This window comes from Phytophthora sojae (genome assembly GCF_000149755.1).
Source record: "Phytophthora sojae unplaced genomic scaffold PHYSOscaffold_3, whole genome shotgun sequence".
In the NCBI taxonomy this organism is placed as follows: domain Eukaryota; phylum Oomycota; class Peronosporomycetes; order Peronosporales; family Peronosporaceae; genus Phytophthora; species Phytophthora sojae.
The window spans coordinates 8453640-8471346 of record NW_009258117.1 but is presented as its reverse complement, the minus strand read 5'-3'; the positions used below and the strand labels follow the sequence as shown (position 1 = coordinate 8471346).

The following is a 17707-nucleotide window of genomic DNA, read 5'->3' as shown; positions in this document are numbered from 1 at the left end:
CAAGAACCAGCAGTAGGAAAGGGTCAACGTCAACGTCAGCTCCATCATCATCAAACTTGCTCACATACCTGGCGGGCGGCCGACCTGCAAACGCGCGAGCAAGGTCCAGCCCCAGTATCTATTGTATTGTCCAAAACAAGTAGACATTGCCTCTCTCAGTTGTTAGCGTCGGCTGTGTCGGTCCGAGCGGCTATGGCGATCACGTCGACGATCTCTGTCGCCCTCTCGGCTGCGACTCCGACTTCGGCTGCGCTTCCTTCGGTCCGACCGACCGCGGCTTCGACTGCGCCTCCTGTCCCTGTCCCTATCTGGCGACCTGCTCGTTTTCCTGCTGCGTCGGTCTCTGTCGGGCGACCTGCTCGCCTTCCTACTGCGTCGGTCCCTGTCGTCGTCCCTCCGCTCGTCGCGGGGCCTGTGGTCCGCATTGAGACCAGAGCGTCTCTCCTTGTCCTTGTCCTTCTCCTTGTCCTTGTCCTTAGCGTCGTCGCGCCTCTTCTTCCGCTTCTTCTTGTCTTCGCCCGGCAGCGTGGGGCGCTTGGTGGCCCCGAGGCCCAGCAGTTTGTGCCGCGGCTGCGGGGCCGCGCCCATGTCGTCCGGGTCCACGTCGCCCGTCCAGCCCATGCCGCGCAGCAGCGCCGCCCCGAAGGCCTCCACGGGCACCGACTCGTACGTGTCGCTGTGCACGTCCGGGGCCTCGGGCCGCAGCGCCACGTCGTGCCGGTACTTGTCCGTCACGTCCTGCAGCGCGTCGAGCCCGGGCACGGCGTTCTGCTGCAGAATGGGCTTCTTCTGGTCGCTTTTGGGCCGCTTGTCGCCGTCCTGGAACAGCTCGGCGCGCTTCTGCTCCCTCGCGTCGGCCACGGGGATCACCAGGTCCCGGAGCTGCGCGCGCTCGTCCGGCGTGGCGCTGGCGGTCTTCTGCGCCTCGACCACGAGCTGGGCCGCCGCCTGCTCGTCGGCCGAGGGCGCGTCGCCGCTGGCCGGGCCTATTCCACCGCCATTTGGGTCCTTCTCCGCGCGCTTTGGGTCTTCCTCCTCCTCCTCCTCCTCCTCCTCCCCCTCCTTCTGCTGGTTCCGCTGCTGCCAGGCGTTGGTCTCCAGTAACGGGATCACGAGCGGCTTCTGCCCGTCCGCCGTCAGCTCCGCGGGCGCGTTCGGGTCGAAGTCCGTGACGAAGACCCTCTCGGGCTCCTGCGGGGCGGTCGGCGCGGCGGCCGAGAAGCCCGCGGACGCCACGAGCGCCTTCTTCCGGCCCTTCTTGAGCGCGAACCCGCCCAGCTTCATCGGTACCTTCCTTTTTCGAGCCCCCGCGTGACCACTGAGATAAAATAACCTATCTCAGTGGCTCAGGTTGCTGGTTGAGACAACTTGAGCCACCTCGTAACCCGGATTTGTATCGGGGGTGGCGCAGGTTGCAGGTTAAGGGGTCGGCACGGACCGGCGTGAAGTTACTGAAAAACTGACATTGTTTACTACGCGCTAACTTGTATCAAGTGCCCAGTATGCAAAACAACCCTTTCATTTTCGAAAAGATCCATGGCGGTTCTCGAGTGCTATTGCTGTCGCGAGATTCGGTTCTCATTAAGAATCCTTTTCAGCAGCTAACGGCACAACATACCCCCGATTAAGAATGCGACAATGTTGTGCCAATAGCTGCAGGCATATCGTAACCCAATTTTTGTGTGGTGTTGTACCGATTGGCTCAGGTTGCTTGTTGGTGTTTGTACGCTTCCAAACTGCTTCTAAAATATTAATAGTTATGACGGAGCTTCTGATTGGCTACAAATGCAAGGGGTTATGTCATAACTTATGGTCAGTCTAAACTAGAATGCTTCCAGAAATTCGAAAAATTGCAATAATCGATTTTAACAAAGTTAATCTCTCCGCCCCGTCCAATTGGAACCGGTGGTGAACCGGTAACAGGTATAACTTCGATCAATTTTTTTACAGTAAGTGATGTCGATTGTCCGAGTGTTCTCGACTTCTCAAGAAGAATGATGGAGGCAGTTCATTCGTTTTATTATTGATTTTGCTCTAAAATCGTTTGTACGTCGTGCGTATAGTGGTGTTACATTGTCGGGCAGATTCTGCGGCTGTGAAGCAGGCGCAGAAGATGCCCTCGGAGCGTGCGGATTGCGTAAATATATGAGCGCTTACAAAACGGCATGGTTTGATATTTTGGCGCAGGTCTTACGAACATGACTAGCGAGACCGCATCAGGGGGCCAGCGATCACCAACCTATCCCAGCCTTCGCGAAGCCCTAGTTCTAGTGTTTGACGTTGAATTAGCGAGCCTAATCGACTGACAGAATTGGCGAAGAGCACATGTATTTCTACCAGAGTTGGCAGAGATCCTGCCACGGCACTATACAAGCTTAGTACAAAATTGCTGCCAGCAACGTATGGGGAGTGACCACGGAGTTCGGGATGGCAAATTCCAAGGTACAACAAAGTCAAAGGACAAAACAAGCAAACTCATCGACCGCTCTCAGTTACAGTAGTAGAGCGCGAGGCGACCGGGACTAAGGACAAGGTCGTAGTACAATGGAAAATTTTCACGTGTATGCCAGTTTTGATATCTTGACCACCAAGTTACGGTTACGGCGTGTTCGCGATCAGTTCTGAGTCTTCCGGGATGCTGGCATGATTCACCGAATCCAGCCGCCTTTGTCCTTTGTTTTTAGCATGGGCACATCGCATGATCAACAGCTGGATGTGAGCGCCTCGAATCCAAGACGATGGATACGTTTGCTTCCTGTTGGGAAGCCTCAACAGATATTCATTTTGAAGAAGTTGTAAGTACAATGCCGGCGTTGGTGAGGCAAGTTGTTCTGACTTGAACTTACCTTTCGTTTACGATGAAAACGTTGGAAACTCCACCAAACCATGTTCGAATGGATTGCTCCGTGCATCACTAGCAAAGCTCGGTCTGGCTGTGTCCATCTGGGATCGGACGCCAGCCCGCGTCGGGCAGGGATGGCGAGCGGTCTCCTGCTCATTTCGGAATTGGGCTCTCCAACACACCGAAGCGGGGATACCTATGCGTCTAGTTTCCGCACTACTCGCGACTGCGGTCGTCCTGCTTATTGACTCCGATGTTACCGCCTCGATGACGTCCGAGATCTCTCAAGTTATTGCCCCATACACCACCCGCGAGCGGCCCGCTGGACAGAGCGCCATGACTGGCAAGCGGTTCCTGCGAACGATTGACGCAACCGACAACGCCGCCGCTGAGGAGAGGATGTTCTCGGTGAGCGCGATTAACGGTGTGCTGGGGAAGGTCGGGTCTGTTGTTGAAACGGGTGGAGCCAAGGTCGTGAAGGAGGCGCCGAAGTTGGAGAAGTACCAGCAGTGGCTGAACGCTGGGTTGTCCCCCAGCCAGGTGCGAGTGGATGTGCTGAAGAAAGCGCCGTGGTTGAGTCCAAGTTTCCCTATTGAACCACGACGATTTCAACCAGTACGCCAAGTTCATGGTCGAGCACAATAGGCGACAGCCGGGGCGCACGATTGCAAAGGAGGCGTCCAAGATGAGAAGTACGAGCTGTGGATGAGTCTCGGTCTGAATCCGTCCCAAGTCCGAGTGGATATCATGAAGAAAGACCCCAGCATGCCGGTGGAGTATCTTCCCCACCACAAAGACTTTTACCAGTACGCCAAGTTCATGGGCGAGTACGAAAAGCTGCACCCGGGGACGACGCCTTTCTTCAATAAAAAGTTTGTGCAGTGAGTGTTTCGTGTAAAGTGAGCGCCTCGACATCTTCAAGGCGGCCGTCCTATCAGATTTTCTAGAAAGACGCAACAAGTAATAATTCATACCAACCCAGTGCCTCGGGATTCGTATTGTGCGTCACCACTGTGCATCTATTTCTACGGACACCAACTCAACTAAACTTGTCCGTCCACTTCATCGCCGACTAAATGCAATCCTCCACCTAGCACGGTTCGACGGCCTTTTTGCTGTCTTATGGAAGTCATGGGGACTAAAGTCACACCGGTCGCGGATACTCGTGCGGCCGATGATACAACGCTCCGTTACTCATCCACGGCCTCATCGACCTTCTCGCAACACCAGTACAGGCCGCCTGCTGGCACCAAGAAGCGACCACGACCTCCACTTGAAAATGGATTATCAGTATCGAGCGAGGCGTTGAGAAGGCGAAAAGCGACGATGTTTGCAGCTGTGACAGCTAGGCGACTCAAGGCCCGAAGCCCTCTGACTCTGAATGAGGAGGTTGGTGAAGAGTACATGCGTCGACTGCGTGCACTCTTCCACGCGAGCGACGCTGACGAGGACAATGCTGTGACACCAAACGAAATGCTGGTACTGTTGGAGCTTATGGGAGGCACTCCGACAGAGGCTCGAGCGTTTGGCGCAACAGCAAGCGGGAAGTGTGTCGCCCACCAGAGGTCCGCCAATACAGTATCATATTGGATTGCACCTGACACGAAGCACTAATAAAAATTGCAATTTCTTAGCAAACAATAATAAAAATTCCCGCAATTTATATTGCAATTTATATGGTGCGCCTAGCAAGTCTACCCCTGCCACTGGTGCCGGTAGGAACCCCAATTGGAATCACCGCTCGGTAATCGACCGGCCAGCTTACACCAAGCTCAGCACGTTCAAACTCACTGATGAGATCTTGAGGCAGGTCAACTGCGGGCTGCCATGTTAGCTCTGCATAGCCCACCCAGCCAACAAAATAATAAGCGGCACCTGCTGGATTAGTTTTTTTCGCGTAGATCGCGTCTACTGTGTAGAGATTGGGACCTTCGCCGAAGTCGGATGAGTTGTCTTCTAACGAAGACGTATCACACTCGTCCACGGCTGGACGTGGACAGCACCATGGCGTCGACAGCGCTTCTTGTCGGAGAACTTCAAGAGGGGCTGGAACAGCTTGGTGGCGTGCCTGCCGGTCGCGTGCCCGCTTAGCTGCCGCTCTCGCGGCAGCTAAGCGTGCTAATTGGCTAGCTATTGTAGGAGTATTTCAAGCAGTATATTATTACACTCATCAAAGGTATATTGAAGGATTGACCTATAATTATTTATTTCGGGCCGACCATATCTTTTTAGAGGGGGATACAGGTCAAGATAGGCATACGCTCGATATGAAATGCATCTTCTTCATCAATATGTCTCTGTCGAGGCTGGGAATACCTGCGTTGAAAAGCGGACATACTTGGTTACATAACTATGATTTTACTTGGATTGAAAGTACAGTATTAGTGTCGTGGCATAATTTAAAAAAATTCTAAAAGTATGAGGAGTGTAAACTTCAATGTTAGGGATGGTCTTATTGAGTTATGTAGCTAGAACGCTCCCCACTATCAATGCCTCTGCTAGTTTAGCTACCCTGCTGCTTGCTAACTCGGGCTACTGTGGAAACGTCCCACATGCCGTGGTTGACCCGGAGAAACGCCAGCTGCTCGAAGTTGGCCGGAAGCATAGATCGACGCTGCGGTGTCAATACCAGCTTGTACTGAGAGAAAATCCGCTCGACCGTGTTTGACGTCGGAGGAACCATTTTCACGAGCGGCATGTAACGTGTGGTACTTGGCGCTTGTTTCCTCTTCTTTCCCTTGCCTTGGAGCAACATCGTCGCGTAGTCTTCTTCCCGCTCCTTGCGCTTCTTTCCTGTGGGTTGTGCCTGCTCGAACCGCTTCAAAGCTGCTGTCTCCGCGGGCGATAGAGCCGTGCCAGAGATGACCTTGACAACACCCGATTCGAATGCAGGCGTATGGACGATCTTGGCGGTCGACTTCAGAGTCTCTGACATGACAGGGTACTCCGCGATGAGGGAGTCGACCATCAGGCGTACCTCTCCCATATCGGTGTCCTCGCGCTGAAGTCGCTTACAGACGTTCTCGAACTTCTTGAGGTGCTCAAACAGCGCGACCAACTTCCGGTGCTTCCCGCCGGTTGGGACTATTTCCTCCACGGCGTCGACCTTCTTGATCTCTGCGTGAATACGAATGTACCTCTCCACCATTGTAAACGTCGAGGACCAACGCGTGACGTTCCGCTTGATAGGGACGAGATCGGTGTACTTCTTCAGCTCGGCACGGTTGTTTTCATGACGAAGTTCCACCAGAAGGTTGTTGACTTCGTCCAGTAAATCGCCATACGGCTCCATGAACTTGTTCACAGCCAGGTTGAAACGATGACTCTCGCAGCCGACGAGGGGGATACCCATCTTGGTTGCAATGGACTGGTTAGTTGCGCAGTTGTCCTCCACCAGAAACCCCACCATGTCGCTGGTCTTGTCGTACACATCCAGGATGTTCTTGAGCAGCTTGATGTGGGCGTCTGCCGTCTGATCGCCATCTTCAAGGGGAGAAATACCAAGTAGCGGTATGCGCAGCTTACCAGCTGTCTCGTAGACGGCGTAGAGAGCAACATAGTGAATGCCAGCGTGGGTCCAGCCGTCAAACATCAGGGCGAAGAGCGTTCCCCTCTTTCCCCAGCTTCTCGCCGACTTCAATTGAGATCCCCTCCATGCACTTCTTGGCGGCCTTGGCGGTCACAGGTCGGAGCTTGCTGATGGTGCATCTTCGACTTCGTGGACGGGCATGTTGCGTTCGATGATCCAACGGACCCATTGGAAGAGATGGCTGGCTTTCTCTGCGACGAAGCCGAACGCTGGAAGAGATCGATCCGAGCTGGCCTGGAGCGATGCGTACGTTGCCTCGTAGCCAGCGCGCTTCGATCCCAGGTGTGCCACCAGATTGGAGTAACCTGACCCAGCCAACTGTTTGCGCACGCTGTTACATAAGTTGCAGCTGAACAGGCCTTGGCCACGCAAGTTGTAGAAGAAGGCGGCGAGTTGCTTGTTGGCGACCATTGTTATCCTGTGGAAATGGAGATATGAACTGCCAGTGGAGCCGTATTTGCAGGCTGCGGAGTTGGTTGGAGCACGTCTCCAAGCCAGTCATTTGCCTTGGGCGAAATGTGGTGTGGTTAACGCCGTTTTTGATGTCATTGGAGGCTGAACAGGAAGCTTTGTACAAAAACTATAGGAGTCCAGCCAAGGCACTTTTATGGAATTTATTGTCAATAATTGGGCCAATTTAATATTGTAGGGGGACCATTGTAGCCCAATAATAAAAATTAATATTGAAAAAACTGATTATTTATTGTATTGCACTATTTTTTCCGACCTCTGTCGCCCACTTATCGTTCGGCGTGTGCAGGAGCGGCGCCCACTCCCGCCGACGAGCTTTGTGGCCCGATGCAAGCCGCTAAAGAACGCGTACCAACGCTGCGATACCGACGGAAGTTATGAGATTTCGCGAACGGAGCTGGAGATCGCTCTACAGAAACTCGGACTTGTGCTTAGTGATGAAGAACTGGAAATTATTCAGGCGCGACTCGACCCGAATGGCGACGGACGCATCGAGTGGAGTGACTTCTTGTACGCAGCGTGGCAGGAGTCACAAGATGAAACAGGAACCAGCAGCACTGCGTTGCACAAGTACTTTTCAGTGGATCTTTTCACTGAACTACCGTCTTTCATTCGTGCTTCCGCCGACAGGCAACGCCAGCAGCAGACGCGTAAGCGATTAAGGAGAGGAAGCGTTTCCGCCGAGCCTTCTGACCAGAACGAAGCCGCAGACGAAACATCTAAGAGTTATCTGTCGCGTATGGAGCGAGTCGGCGTCGAGTTTCTCACGCGTGTGTCCAAAGAGCGTATGAAGCGCGTGAAGCGAGCGACGGTCGCTGTGAGTTTGTCAGCTCGATTTGACAAAAGGGCAAGAACGTCCCAACTGCAGCCAGTTAATCACACCAAAAGCTCGGTATCAGTTCCTACACCCCACGCATTGCCAGCTCCAGAGAAGAGGAAACTTAGTATATTTGGAGGCCCGCGACTGCAAAAGCAAGAAATCAAGCAGACTTTCATACCCGAGCGGCGGTATGGCTACTCTACGGACACAATGCGCCAACTGAGAAATATCGAGTGGACAGGAACACTGCTGGGATTCCTCGCAGGGCTCGTGAGTGGTCTCATCTCGATTGGATTGGAGAGCGTATTGCCTCCGCAACTTACTGTTGACGAGATTTGGGGCTTCAATCGGTATGTACTGCTTATCAATATCGCAGTCTCGCTAGTGGAGGTGACGGTGCTGTACACGATAGCCGTGATCTGTGCGTTCCGCCTGACAGTTAGCGCGGGCCTCACACTATACCCGCTTGACCAAGAGCGTGAATTTCTGGCCCGAGCGGTGGCCCGCGCGGCGCTGCAAGTTGGTCACCGCATGGACACGCTCTTCGGGATGGATCCTATGCGGGGCTCTCCGAAGATCATTCTGCTCCTGACATTTCTTGTGTACAAAAGCAAACGCTACGTCGTCAAGTTCCTGCTCAAGCTATTTATCAAGCGAGTACTATCGAGAGCAGCCGCACGCTCGGCCCTAAGCGCCACCGTCCTTCCGATTCAAGGGCTTTTTGATTCCTGGACGCTACGCCGGGTGCTGCGGAATTGTAGGGTAAATATCATCGGTCCGCCGTGCGCAATCGCGGCCTTGGAAACCTTTCTGCTGGAAGACGCGTGTTTCAAGCCCGCCCAACGCGTAGATTACATGCGAGCGATGGGAAGCTGTCTAGTGCAAGCGCATCGTGCACCCCAACGTCGAGATCATGGTAGAGCACCTGCGTCACCGCTGGATTAATGTGGATTCGTGGCCTATTGGAGACGATGGCTGCACGTGCATGCAGAGTTCTGCCGACGCCTGCCCCGCGCACGTGCTGGACGACGTGGAGCTCTTCCTCGCCAATGTCCGCGCGCTGGGCACCACAGCCGCAGCCGCAGCGGCCGCCTCACGTACCGTGTCCTCGTCGTCACTGCTGTTGCTGTCTCCCTACCACCTGCGTAACCTCTTCTTCCTGCTCGTCGTAGCGCTGGTGATCGACGGCAGCCTGGACTGGGGCGAGCGGCGATTCTACGTGCGCGCGTGCGAGGCGGCGGGTGTGCAAAACCACTGGAGCGGCGTGCTCAAGCTGAAGGAGGCATTCGTGCACGACCAGGGGCTGGACGTGGACGCCATCTTCGCGCTGGTGCAGTTCGAGGAGGACGCAGAGGCCCAGAGCGCGGCGGAAGACTCAAGCAGCGTGCCGTGGCGCGAATCGCTCTCGTATCTGAGGCTGCTGTCCTGCTGAACTGGCGAGTACGTGTACCGTGGCGTGCATAATAGAGGATGTTAGCAACTTCGTAAATAACGACTCAAATTTACGGTCAACATTTTTATGTGTTTAGTTAAAACGAAATCGTCGACAGTGTTAGCATTTTCGTATCCGCCCATTTACGAAATCCAACTGCATTGCGGACACGAGAATGAATGTAATTGGCCGAATCTCATCGGTACTCGGAATTTGATTGGACAAATAAAGCACTTTTCTGTGTCCTGGTAGTGTCCTGCAAAATCCGTTCAAGAATCATTCTCCTGAATTTGCAGGACATCTAGCAGATATACGGGCCTTAGCGCAGGAACGAAAGTCCTGTATTTTCCAAGTCGAAATCTTCCGGCTTTAAATCCTACACAAAACCCAGTATTAGTGGTAGAGGGTAAGCAAAGCCATTCTTTTGTTTTTTTGCAGGACAGCTTGTCCACTACATAAGTCGATTAGCGACGGATCCCCCACAACCCAGCGGACTCGATGAACTGAGGCGCCAAGCAGAGCAAATTCGAGATAATACAGTCGCCCCGAGCTCACGGGCTGCCTACGTCAACTCCTACTGTCGCTTCATCTCGTGGCTTCTTCTGAGCCATCAGAACCTCATTCCGGACGCATTTGCAGGCCGTATCGGCGACGTAACGGGACTCTCCGAGAAGCAATTGCGGCGGCGTATTAAACCCCTGCTCACCAGAAGAAACGACGACCCTCCCGTACTATTTGATAATTTGGGCGCAGAAGCTTTTGAAACGTGACTTTTCACGCTTCGAAAGCAAGATGGTTCATCGCTCAGCTACTCGGCTCTGAACACCCATCGCGCTGGGTTGTTTAATCTCTACAGAGACTACGGCCGTTTAATGGGGCCTCTCATGGAAAACGAGTTGCGCCAGTTCTTCAAAGGGTTGAAACGACAGTTGGCTACAACGCAAGCGCGGGCGAAGGGAACGTGAAAGTGGGGAAGGATCCTCTGTCATTTGAATTGTATGAATTTCTCTGCGACCATTTGCTTGCGCTACCAGGAGTTGACGCCATTTTTTCCCGGACGTACCTGATTTTATCGTGTGTCGCTCCGCGAACGCATTTGGTGTAAGGCACTCACACATTGAGTGGCGTGGAGACTCGAATTAGCTCATATGAAAAACGATCAGAGTGGTGACCGTCCGCGAGACCCGCGGCATGTATATGCCAACCCATCACAACCGAGTATCTACCCTGTATTGGGGCTTGGAATTTACTGGGCGACAACTTCTTTTGACACGGATAACCGCCTGTTCCCTGGGTCGGACCAGTATGATCGATTTCGGAAATGTCTGCAACGTTTGCTAGTGGATGAGAAGGTTGCTGCAGAGCTTAAACGACGAGGGGTCAATTCTAACGATTTGGGGACTCATTCGATGCGCAAAGGTGCTGCAACGTACTGTGCGTCAGGGTCGACAGCTTGTCCGTCATCAACCGCGGTTCATTTGGGTGCTGGGTGGTCTCCTGGCGGTGTTCAGAATACCTACTTACGCTACGAGGCTGCTGGAGATATGTATGTCGGCAGAACGGTTGCTGGTCTTCCATCAGGTAGTCACGAGCTCGCAATTCTACCGCCACATTTTGTGGAGCAAGATGAATGGGTAAAACTTGGTGTTACAATGGTATTTCAAGGGATACCCGAACATTTACTGTTTGTTGGAGAGTTTTGCCTCGCGTCATTAGTGATCACACGCTGTGCATCAGAATGCACCTCCCTCCTCGCCACCCTCTTTTCGAGACGGCATTATTTCAGGATCCAGAGCTTCTCGGGAATTTGAGCTCACGTGTACAGTGTGGATACGCCGGGCCTAAAACACAGCTCAAAGCAACGGGCCTTCCGCCTCATGTATCCATTTTAGGCCAAATGAGAGCACTGCAAGACAATACGCTGTCAACTATCGAAAAGATTGAGGAATCCCGCCGCGAAATTGTGAAGGATATTATTCATGAGCTGGAAGAGCGTGCTATCGGCGCTGGAACTGTCACGTTCGACGGGCTTCATGACGCTCTACGGAAGTGCCTTGAAGAAGCCGGTGTTCACGATCTAGTTAGCCAGCACAACGTGTCAGAAGTACAGCAAGACATCGAGCAGGATCCAGATGACAAGCGAACAGCGCTGCCTACCTTCTTTTGGGCTGGGAGATTTCGTCGGGTCCCCCCTGACTTCGTTTTTCCTGAGTGCTCTGTCGCGCATCTTTGGGTGCTATGGCGCTGCGGGAATGTTGAGAAGCGTCTACCCCCTCTTCGGCTTCTGGAAGGCGCGGACATGCCAAATAGAAACAGTCAGAAGCGCCTCAGTGATGCCCGGTATCTGATGAATAAGATCGAGACGTATGCAGCAGATAGAAACTTACTTCGAGCTGGCCAGACAGTGTCGGAGGCCATCAGCGTGTACGCAGCGTGCGCTCCAAGTATCGAAGTCTCTCTCAGCACTACCCGCGCGAGAAAGCGCCGTCGAGGTCAACTAAGCTGGGTCACGGTAGTCCGCCTGCATCGTGTTGCCGACAAGCATAGACGGCAAGAGTCGCAATGAATGTAATTGGCCGAATCTCATCGGTACTCGGAATTTGATTGGACAAATAAAGCACTTTTCTGTGTCCTGGTGGTGTCCTGCAAAATCCGTTCAAGAATCATTTTCATAAACAATGCATCTGATTGAGGAATGGGCGAGGGCGAGCGGACGCGAGCGCGAGCCTCACTCAGTACATTCACTGGTTCCAACGCCCGCCGATTAGGCGGGGCTGGTCTGCGCGATCGAGCGTAGCGAGCGCTGCAACCCGATTTTTTTTTTCTAGACACCGCGCCTGGCCGAGTCGAGGACTTCGACTAAGGGGGTGGGGCAGGCCGCGTAGCGGTGCCCCCCGAGTGAAGCGAGAGAGGGGCGGGCCCCCCGTGTCGATGTCCGCAGACGAGAGCCAACGCGCGAGTGTCCGCCCCCCTTCAACATGAAAATATGCCCATTTTTTAAAATGGCCCTCTCTGGAAATGGCCCTCGTTAGACTCTCCCGTGTGATTCAGTCTCCCGGCTGCTTCGGCACCGCCGTCGTCCACTTCCCAGCTCCAGCCCAAGCAGCCGAAGCGCGCCATGGTGACGATCATCATCATCTTCTTGGCGACGCTGCCCGAGGACTGCCCACACGCTTGGACGTGATGCCGGCGCAGATCACGGAATTTTTCGACTGCTGCGGCGGGCTGTGGGCCAAGGGCGCGCTGATCGGCAATGTCATCTTTAGCTACGGCAGCCAGGGCGGTGGTAATGAGACCATAGCGTTACCTGCAGACGCCCGCTTGGACGAGATGTTCGGTACAGGTGTACCGGCAAGTGGGCGCTGAAACCTACACTGGCACGGGTAACCGTCAGCAGACGGACTGCAATGGAGCACGGCCAACATTCAGGGCGAGAGATCACCAAGACGCTGTTCTTATAGCTTACAAACACAGGAGGCCTGTGTTTGTAAGCTACACCGGTTGCTGCACAGTACTCGGTGCCGCGAGGTAACTATCATATCAAAGCGTCGATGTCCTCGATCGTATCGCTTTCCTTGTGAATATTCGACGTTCGTAGGGAACTGAGTTCACCATGAACTATGTGCGGGTCGATGGTGGGTGGTTATGGCGAATAATTGTGCGAAGTTAAGGCTGAACTACCACGAAAAATGCACAAGCTTTACTCCGTGCTGTCACGAAATGCCAGTGTTTCGTAGGACAGTACTATTAATAGATTTGTGTCGATCTCGTCCCAGTGAATCGGTGCGCGCACATCACACTCATCCGGTTCTAAAATGGCAATTGCTGCTTTTGCGTTTGCAAGAGGGTAGATATCGAGAAACGCGGCCTATGAAAACGCACTGCGATGAAGAGCGTGAGTGCACCTTCGTGTCGACGCGCGTCGAGCAAGCGTCCTGAATGAGGGAGGCAATCTCGGATCTTTGAGATCTTGAGAGCAATGTGGACCGCCGAGAATGCACCATGATGACCAGCTGCTGCAAGACGAGTAGGGTACACCACGCAAACGATACTTGTGCCTGACCTCGGTGCAGCAAAGGGCTTCTTCTGCAAACTGAGACAGCGCAGGGATTCCATGCCATGGAGCGCTCCCAGCGGCAAATTGAAGCGGGGTTGAAGAGGTTGAAGAGGTTGAAGAGTTTGAAGAGTTTGAAGAGGCTAGAAAGCTTAACCGGCCTCAAACGCAGTGCCTGCAGGAGGCCATTCGCACAGACTGCCAGATTGAAGCAGCATGCTCCTCGTGCCGCGATTCTTGTGGTTGTGCAACACCCGCGATACGCCTTGCTACGCCCACGTTTTCCGTGTTGGAGAAGGGAATGCGGTGCCCCGATCCGCCGTGATCGGCAAGTTCAGTCGTCCTGCAGCAGATCGAGAACGTGCATCGCACAATCCAAGATTGGAAAGAGCTGCGACTGGAACACACACATCACTCTGACTGAGGAGAGGCGACTCAAAAGCGCTTGGTTCACACTCGATGGCTCAAAGTGGCTTTGGTGGTTATGGCGCGCTTCCGTGCAGCTCAGTTTCAAGATGAGATCACCCGCAAAGTCTACATACTTTGGCCGTTTTGGTGTGGGCCTGCAAACACTGGAATGATCTGTGCCGCAGCAGTCCATGCACACATGGATACATGTGTACGTTTGTTTTGTTTGGTCGCACATGTGTAGGTCAAGCAAGTCCAATCGCCTCGATAGGATGCAAAGGGCCGAAGCGAGCTCGTGTGCCTGACCTCGCGAGACGCATCGAGTCGTTTAGATGCGCGCGTGCAGGGCCCGGTCTCGAGCGATGGTCTCCGCCCACGTCGTACGGTGTCATGTGCGGGGGGAGAAGATACCCGGGGACAGTGAATGCTCGTGTCATCGTCGGGACGCCGCCAAGACCCATGAATCTACTTGCCTAAGTGTATCTGGGACGGTTGACTATCGATGCAGCGCATTTGGCGGAATATCCGCATCGAACCCAGGTCGAGTTCCTCTCTCTGCTCGTGACAAGCATGGCGACTTTGCTCGATCTCACGCGAACCGGCCAGCATGACGGCGCCACGCCTGACGCTGAGGCATGCGCCTGACCTTGCTGGCGGCTCATCTATGCAGACAACACCTGGGTCGTTGGGGCCTGCAACGGCGGGAAAAACGGCTTTGATGCAGGATGGCAGGCAGCTCAAACAGGGAACGGCTCGCACGAAGACGACAAGAACACCCAGGACCAGTAGATCTTGCAGGTTGCCGCTGCATCCCAGCTTCGAAGCCACTTGGACTGGGAGGATCACAGACAATGCACTTGAGGGCTAACAGAGCCGACCTCGCTCGTCCCCAGCTCCCAGCACTCAGCGGCAATCGAACTAACTGTCATTACCCAATTTGCCTTCCAACACCCACACACCCGCCACGCCTCCCAATTGGCCATGACCATGGTGTGCAACAACCAAGAGCTGGAGACGCCCACCGGCCATTCGTGGCCACCGCCAGTCTTGAAAAAACCTGCGGCCTCTACGCGCACCCAGCAGAAGCGCGAAGAAGATGAAGAGCGGAAACCCTCCGAGCGCTCGTCCACCGGCGCGTCGTCCTTGGCCCTGGACTCCTCAGTCTCGTTCGACCTTGAAGCCGACGACAACGACAACGACATTGCCGACGAAACCCAAATGCTGCACGACATGGCCGACAACATGATCGGCCGCAACGTCCCCTTCAACACGCCCTTCGGCGTCAAGGCCCAAGTCTACGCCGACTACACGGCCAGCGGCAAGTCGCTCGAGTGCATCGAGCGCTTCATCCATGACCACGTCATGCCCACCTACGGCAACACGCACACCACCACGTCCGTCACGGGGCTGCAGACCACCTCGTTCCGAGAGGAGGCGCGCCACATCATCGCCAACGCCGTCAACGCGCGCGCGTCCAAGGACGTCGTCATCTTCGCCGGTCAGGGCTGCACCAGCGCCATCAACAAGCTGGTCACGGCGCTCGGCATCAACAAGGGCCGCCGTCGCCACCGGGCCAGCAAGCGGCCCGTGATCTTCACGTGCCCGTTCTCACACCACTCGAACCTCCTGCCGTGGCGCGAGAGTCCGTGTGCGGACGAGGTGCAGATCCCCGAGGCGGAGGGCGGCGGCCTCGACCTGGAGGAGCTGGAACGGCAACTTCAACGTCACCAGAACCGGCCGCTGAAGATCGGGTCCTTCGCCGCGGCCTCCAACCTCACGGGCATGCTCATCGACGTGGACGAGGTGTCCAAGCTGCTGCACAAGTACGGTGCACTGGCCTGCTGGGACTACGCGACCTGCGCCCCGTATGTCGACATCAACATGAACCCGACGGATCCTCTCGCCTACAAGGACGCGGTCTTCTTCTCGGGCCACAAGTTCGTGGGTGGCCCGGGGTCGCCTGGTGTGTTGGTCGTCAAGAAGAGCTTAATGAGCAACGAGGTGCCGACGATGCCGGGTGGTGGCACCGTCCTCTTCGTCACGGAGAAGGCCCACAGCTACCTGTCCAACACCATTGAGCGTGAAGAGGGAGGCACTCCGGATATCCTCGGCAGTATTCGTCTGGGCTTGGCCTTCCAGCTGAAGCAGCAGATTGGCCCTGAACGGATCATGGGTCTTGAACGGCAGCACGTGGAGCATGTGCGCAAGTCTCTCGGTCGCAACAAGAACATCATTCTGCTCGGCCGGCAGTCGAGCGACGTGGACCAACTGCCGATCTTCTCAATGATGGTCCGCTTCGGCGACCGGTTTCTGCACCACAACTTCGTGTGTGCACTGTTAAACGACACGTTCGGTATTCAGGCCCGTGGCGGGTGCCAGTGCGCTGGACCCTTCGGCTCTCGCTTGCTCGGCCTCAGCCGCGAGCACATTGTCGACCTCGGCCACGCGGTCGTCGCCAAGCACGAGATTCTCAAGCCGGGCGTGACTCGCATGAGCTTCCCGTACTTCGCGGAAGAGGAAGAGGTCGACTACGTCTTGCAGGCCGTGCACTTCGTAGCCAACCACGGCTGGAAGTTCCTGCCGCAGTACGACTTCAACTGCCGCACAGGAGTGTGGCGCCACATTTCTCGAGCCGAAGTGGCCTTCCCGGACAAGAAGTTCCTCTCGGCTATGCAGATGGACGAGGCTGAAGCTGTGCGCTCGTCGACTGTTGTCGAGCCTATTCACGACATGGCCGCGCATCGCCGACAGAACCTCGAGCAGGCCGCGAAGCTTGCGGATCGCTCCATCCAAGAGGCAGCGGCGTCCAAGTTCCACCCGGGCGAGAGGGTTGCCGACAGCTACGAGGGACTGCGCTGGTTCGCGTACCCGAGCGAAGCCATTGATGCTTTTGAAGAGCTGGATGGGAAGCCTGCGCTCTCGGACGAGATCAGCGGCCCGTGCCAGCCGCAGCGGTACTTTGATCCGGCCATCAACCACGTCTGGGATGGCGTGCCGACGTTGGCCACAATGAAGCGGCACTGGATGAAGATGGCGGCGCGAATGTTCATCGCTCGCTATTGTCTGCCAGGCCAGAGCTCTCCGTTGTTGATGGATATGACTCCCGTGACAGACTCGGAGGATGAGAGCAGCAGTGAGAGTGAAGACTCGCCCCAGCAGCACCACAAGCACGCGTAAATTACTCCACACATATTACATAATACATTTCGTTGGGCATGTAAGAAGGCTGGGACTATGTAGATTCTGGTTCGTGAAGTTCTTTTTTTGGCCTTGGCTTTCGGAGCTTTCAAGATCAAGATCATCAACAGGTAAACTACTCGAGAGCATGTAAACTTCAAGAATGCCAACACAGAGTTTATGTTCTGAAATTCGTTTAGACAGGGCGTCCTCTGTGAATATTGGTTCACTGTTGCCGCGCCCTGACTCCTGCATTTCACGGTGTTATTTTGCCTTCCCGGAGGGGAAGCCTCACTCATCAATTCATTATCCAGAACGTACAGTTTACAGAGGTCGCCGAGTCTATCCAAGACCTCACCGCCACCCGAGTCGGGGTCCGACAATGAAACGTCAAGCAAGCTACAAAGCTCGCGGGCCGCTCCATCCAGATAGCAGCTTCATGGGTTTGACCTCCCGCGGAATCAGAAAACCAGAGGGGCCCCTGCACTGGTTCGTGTGTCTGATTTTGAAAATTTCAAAAAGTAAAAAAAAATAGGTGGCAAGCCCAGCAGGTCATGCCTCAACACCGCTAAATGACGAGTAAAATGGCGATGATACTACAAGATGAAGACGTCGCTGTGGTAGCTTGGCGTCGTTCTCCAAGTTTGAGAAGCAACACCTCGTAGACCCGTCGAGAGGGACTTATGTAGAGGAAGTTTTTCAATGATCGCACAAAAATGGCATAGCAAAGCTTTCAGCCGTACATTTAGATGTCTGGCGGGTGTGTGGTGGTCCGCAACTTATAGTCGCGAGGGTTTCAGTATTGCAGTCAATCGTATTACATGTACATCGTTTTAAGTGAGGTTTCATTTCAGTCTTTTAGGCTAGCTGACCAGTCCATCTCATGATCGTACATGTACATGCAAATGTTCACG

The 17707-nt window shown here is 54.6% G+C and overlaps 12 protein-coding genes across 12 annotated transcripts; 9 read left to right on the top strand and 3 right to left on the bottom strand.

Moving 5' to 3' along the window:
* Positions 1 to 155: 155 nt before the first annotated feature.
* On the bottom strand, positions 156 to 1284 carry PHYSODRAFT_329881 (hypothetical protein; the record flags this gene model as incomplete). The annotated part of the gene is made up of 2 exons (XM_009526429.1): positions 156 to 298; positions 372 to 1284. The coding sequence occupies 2 exons, from the start codon at positions 1282 to 1284 to the stop codon at positions 156 to 158; spliced, it is 1056 nt and encodes a 351-aa protein (XP_009524724.1).
* Positions 1285 to 3040: 1756 nt separating this feature from the next.
* Positions 3041 to 3487, top strand: PHYSODRAFT_285681 (hypothetical protein; the record flags this gene model as incomplete). Its single annotated transcript, XM_009526428.1, has 1 exon — positions 3041 to 3487. The coding sequence occupies one exon, from the start codon at positions 3041 to 3043 to the stop codon at positions 3485 to 3487; it is 447 nt and encodes a 148-aa protein (XP_009524723.1).
* A 1858-nt stretch (positions 3488 to 5345) lies between these two features.
* PHYSODRAFT_251327 (hypothetical protein) lies at positions 5346 to 6434 on the bottom strand (the record flags this gene model as incomplete). Its single annotated transcript, XM_009526427.1, has 1 exon — positions 5346 to 6434. The coding sequence occupies one exon, from the start codon at positions 6432 to 6434 to the stop codon at positions 5346 to 5348; it is 1089 nt and encodes a 362-aa protein (XP_009524722.1).
* An 87-nt stretch (positions 6435 to 6521) lies between these two features.
* PHYSODRAFT_490227 (hypothetical protein) lies at positions 6522 to 6842 on the bottom strand (the record flags this gene model as incomplete). Its single annotated transcript, XM_009526426.1, has 1 exon — positions 6522 to 6842. One exon carries the CDS (start codon positions 6840 to 6842, stop codon positions 6522 to 6524), a length of 321 nt encoding a protein of 106 aa, XP_009524721.1.
* A 631-nt stretch (positions 6843 to 7473) lies between these two features.
* PHYSODRAFT_557782 (hypothetical protein) lies at positions 7474 to 9154 on the top strand (the record flags this gene model as incomplete). The annotated part of the gene is made up of 3 exons (XM_009526425.1): positions 7474 to 7773; positions 7891 to 8568; positions 8609 to 9154. The coding sequence occupies exons 1-3, from the start codon at positions 7642 to 7644 to the stop codon at positions 9152 to 9154; spliced, it is 1356 nt and encodes a 451-aa protein (XP_009524720.1). The 5' UTR covers positions 7474 to 7641.
* Positions 9155 to 9651: 497 nt separating this feature from the next.
* Positions 9652 to 9924, top strand: PHYSODRAFT_495260 (hypothetical protein; the record flags this gene model as incomplete). Its single annotated transcript, XM_009526424.1, has 1 exon — positions 9652 to 9924. A coding segment is annotated over one exon (273 nt), but the record flags the coding sequence as incomplete, so codon positions are not given.
* On the top strand, positions 9925 to 10119 carry PHYSODRAFT_497381 (hypothetical protein; the record flags this gene model as incomplete). Its single annotated transcript, XM_009526423.1, has 1 exon — positions 9925 to 10119. A coding segment is annotated over one exon (195 nt), but the record flags the coding sequence as incomplete, so codon positions are not given.
* Positions 10120 to 10278: 159 nt separating this feature from the next.
* Positions 10279 to 10599, top strand: PHYSODRAFT_461853 (hypothetical protein; the record flags this gene model as incomplete). Its single annotated transcript, XM_009526422.1, has 1 exon — positions 10279 to 10599. A coding segment is annotated over one exon (321 nt), but the record flags the coding sequence as incomplete, so codon positions are not given.
* Positions 10600 to 11025: 426 nt separating this feature from the next.
* PHYSODRAFT_285680 (hypothetical protein) lies at positions 11026 to 11697 on the top strand. The gene is made up of 3 exons (XM_009526421.1): positions 11026 to 11231; positions 11312 to 11438; positions 11542 to 11697. Exons 1-2 carry the CDS (start codon positions 11052 to 11054, stop codon positions 11348 to 11350), a joined length of 219 nt encoding a protein of 72 aa, XP_009524716.1. The 5' UTR covers positions 11026 to 11051; the 3' UTR covers positions 11351 to 11438; positions 11542 to 11697.
* Positions 11698 to 12172: 475 nt separating this feature from the next.
* On the top strand, positions 12173 to 12520 carry PHYSODRAFT_329877 (hypothetical protein; the record flags this gene model as incomplete). Its single annotated transcript, XM_009526420.1, has 1 exon — positions 12173 to 12520. The coding sequence occupies one exon, from the start codon at positions 12173 to 12175 to the stop codon at positions 12518 to 12520; it is 348 nt and encodes a 115-aa protein (XP_009524715.1).
* Positions 12521 to 14603: 2083 nt separating this feature from the next.
* Positions 14604 to 15479, top strand: PHYSODRAFT_362794 (hypothetical protein; the record flags this gene model as incomplete). Its single annotated transcript, XM_009526419.1, has 1 exon — positions 14604 to 15479. A coding segment is annotated over one exon (876 nt), but the record flags the coding sequence as incomplete, so codon positions are not given.
* An 18-nt stretch (positions 15480 to 15497) lies between these two features.
* Positions 15498 to 16793, top strand: PHYSODRAFT_490733 (hypothetical protein; the record flags this gene model as incomplete). Its single annotated transcript, XM_009526418.1, has 1 exon — positions 15498 to 16793. The coding sequence occupies one exon, from the start codon at positions 15498 to 15500 to the stop codon at positions 16791 to 16793; it is 1296 nt and encodes a 431-aa protein (XP_009524713.1).
* Between the last annotated feature and the right edge of the window lie 914 nt (positions 16794 to 17707).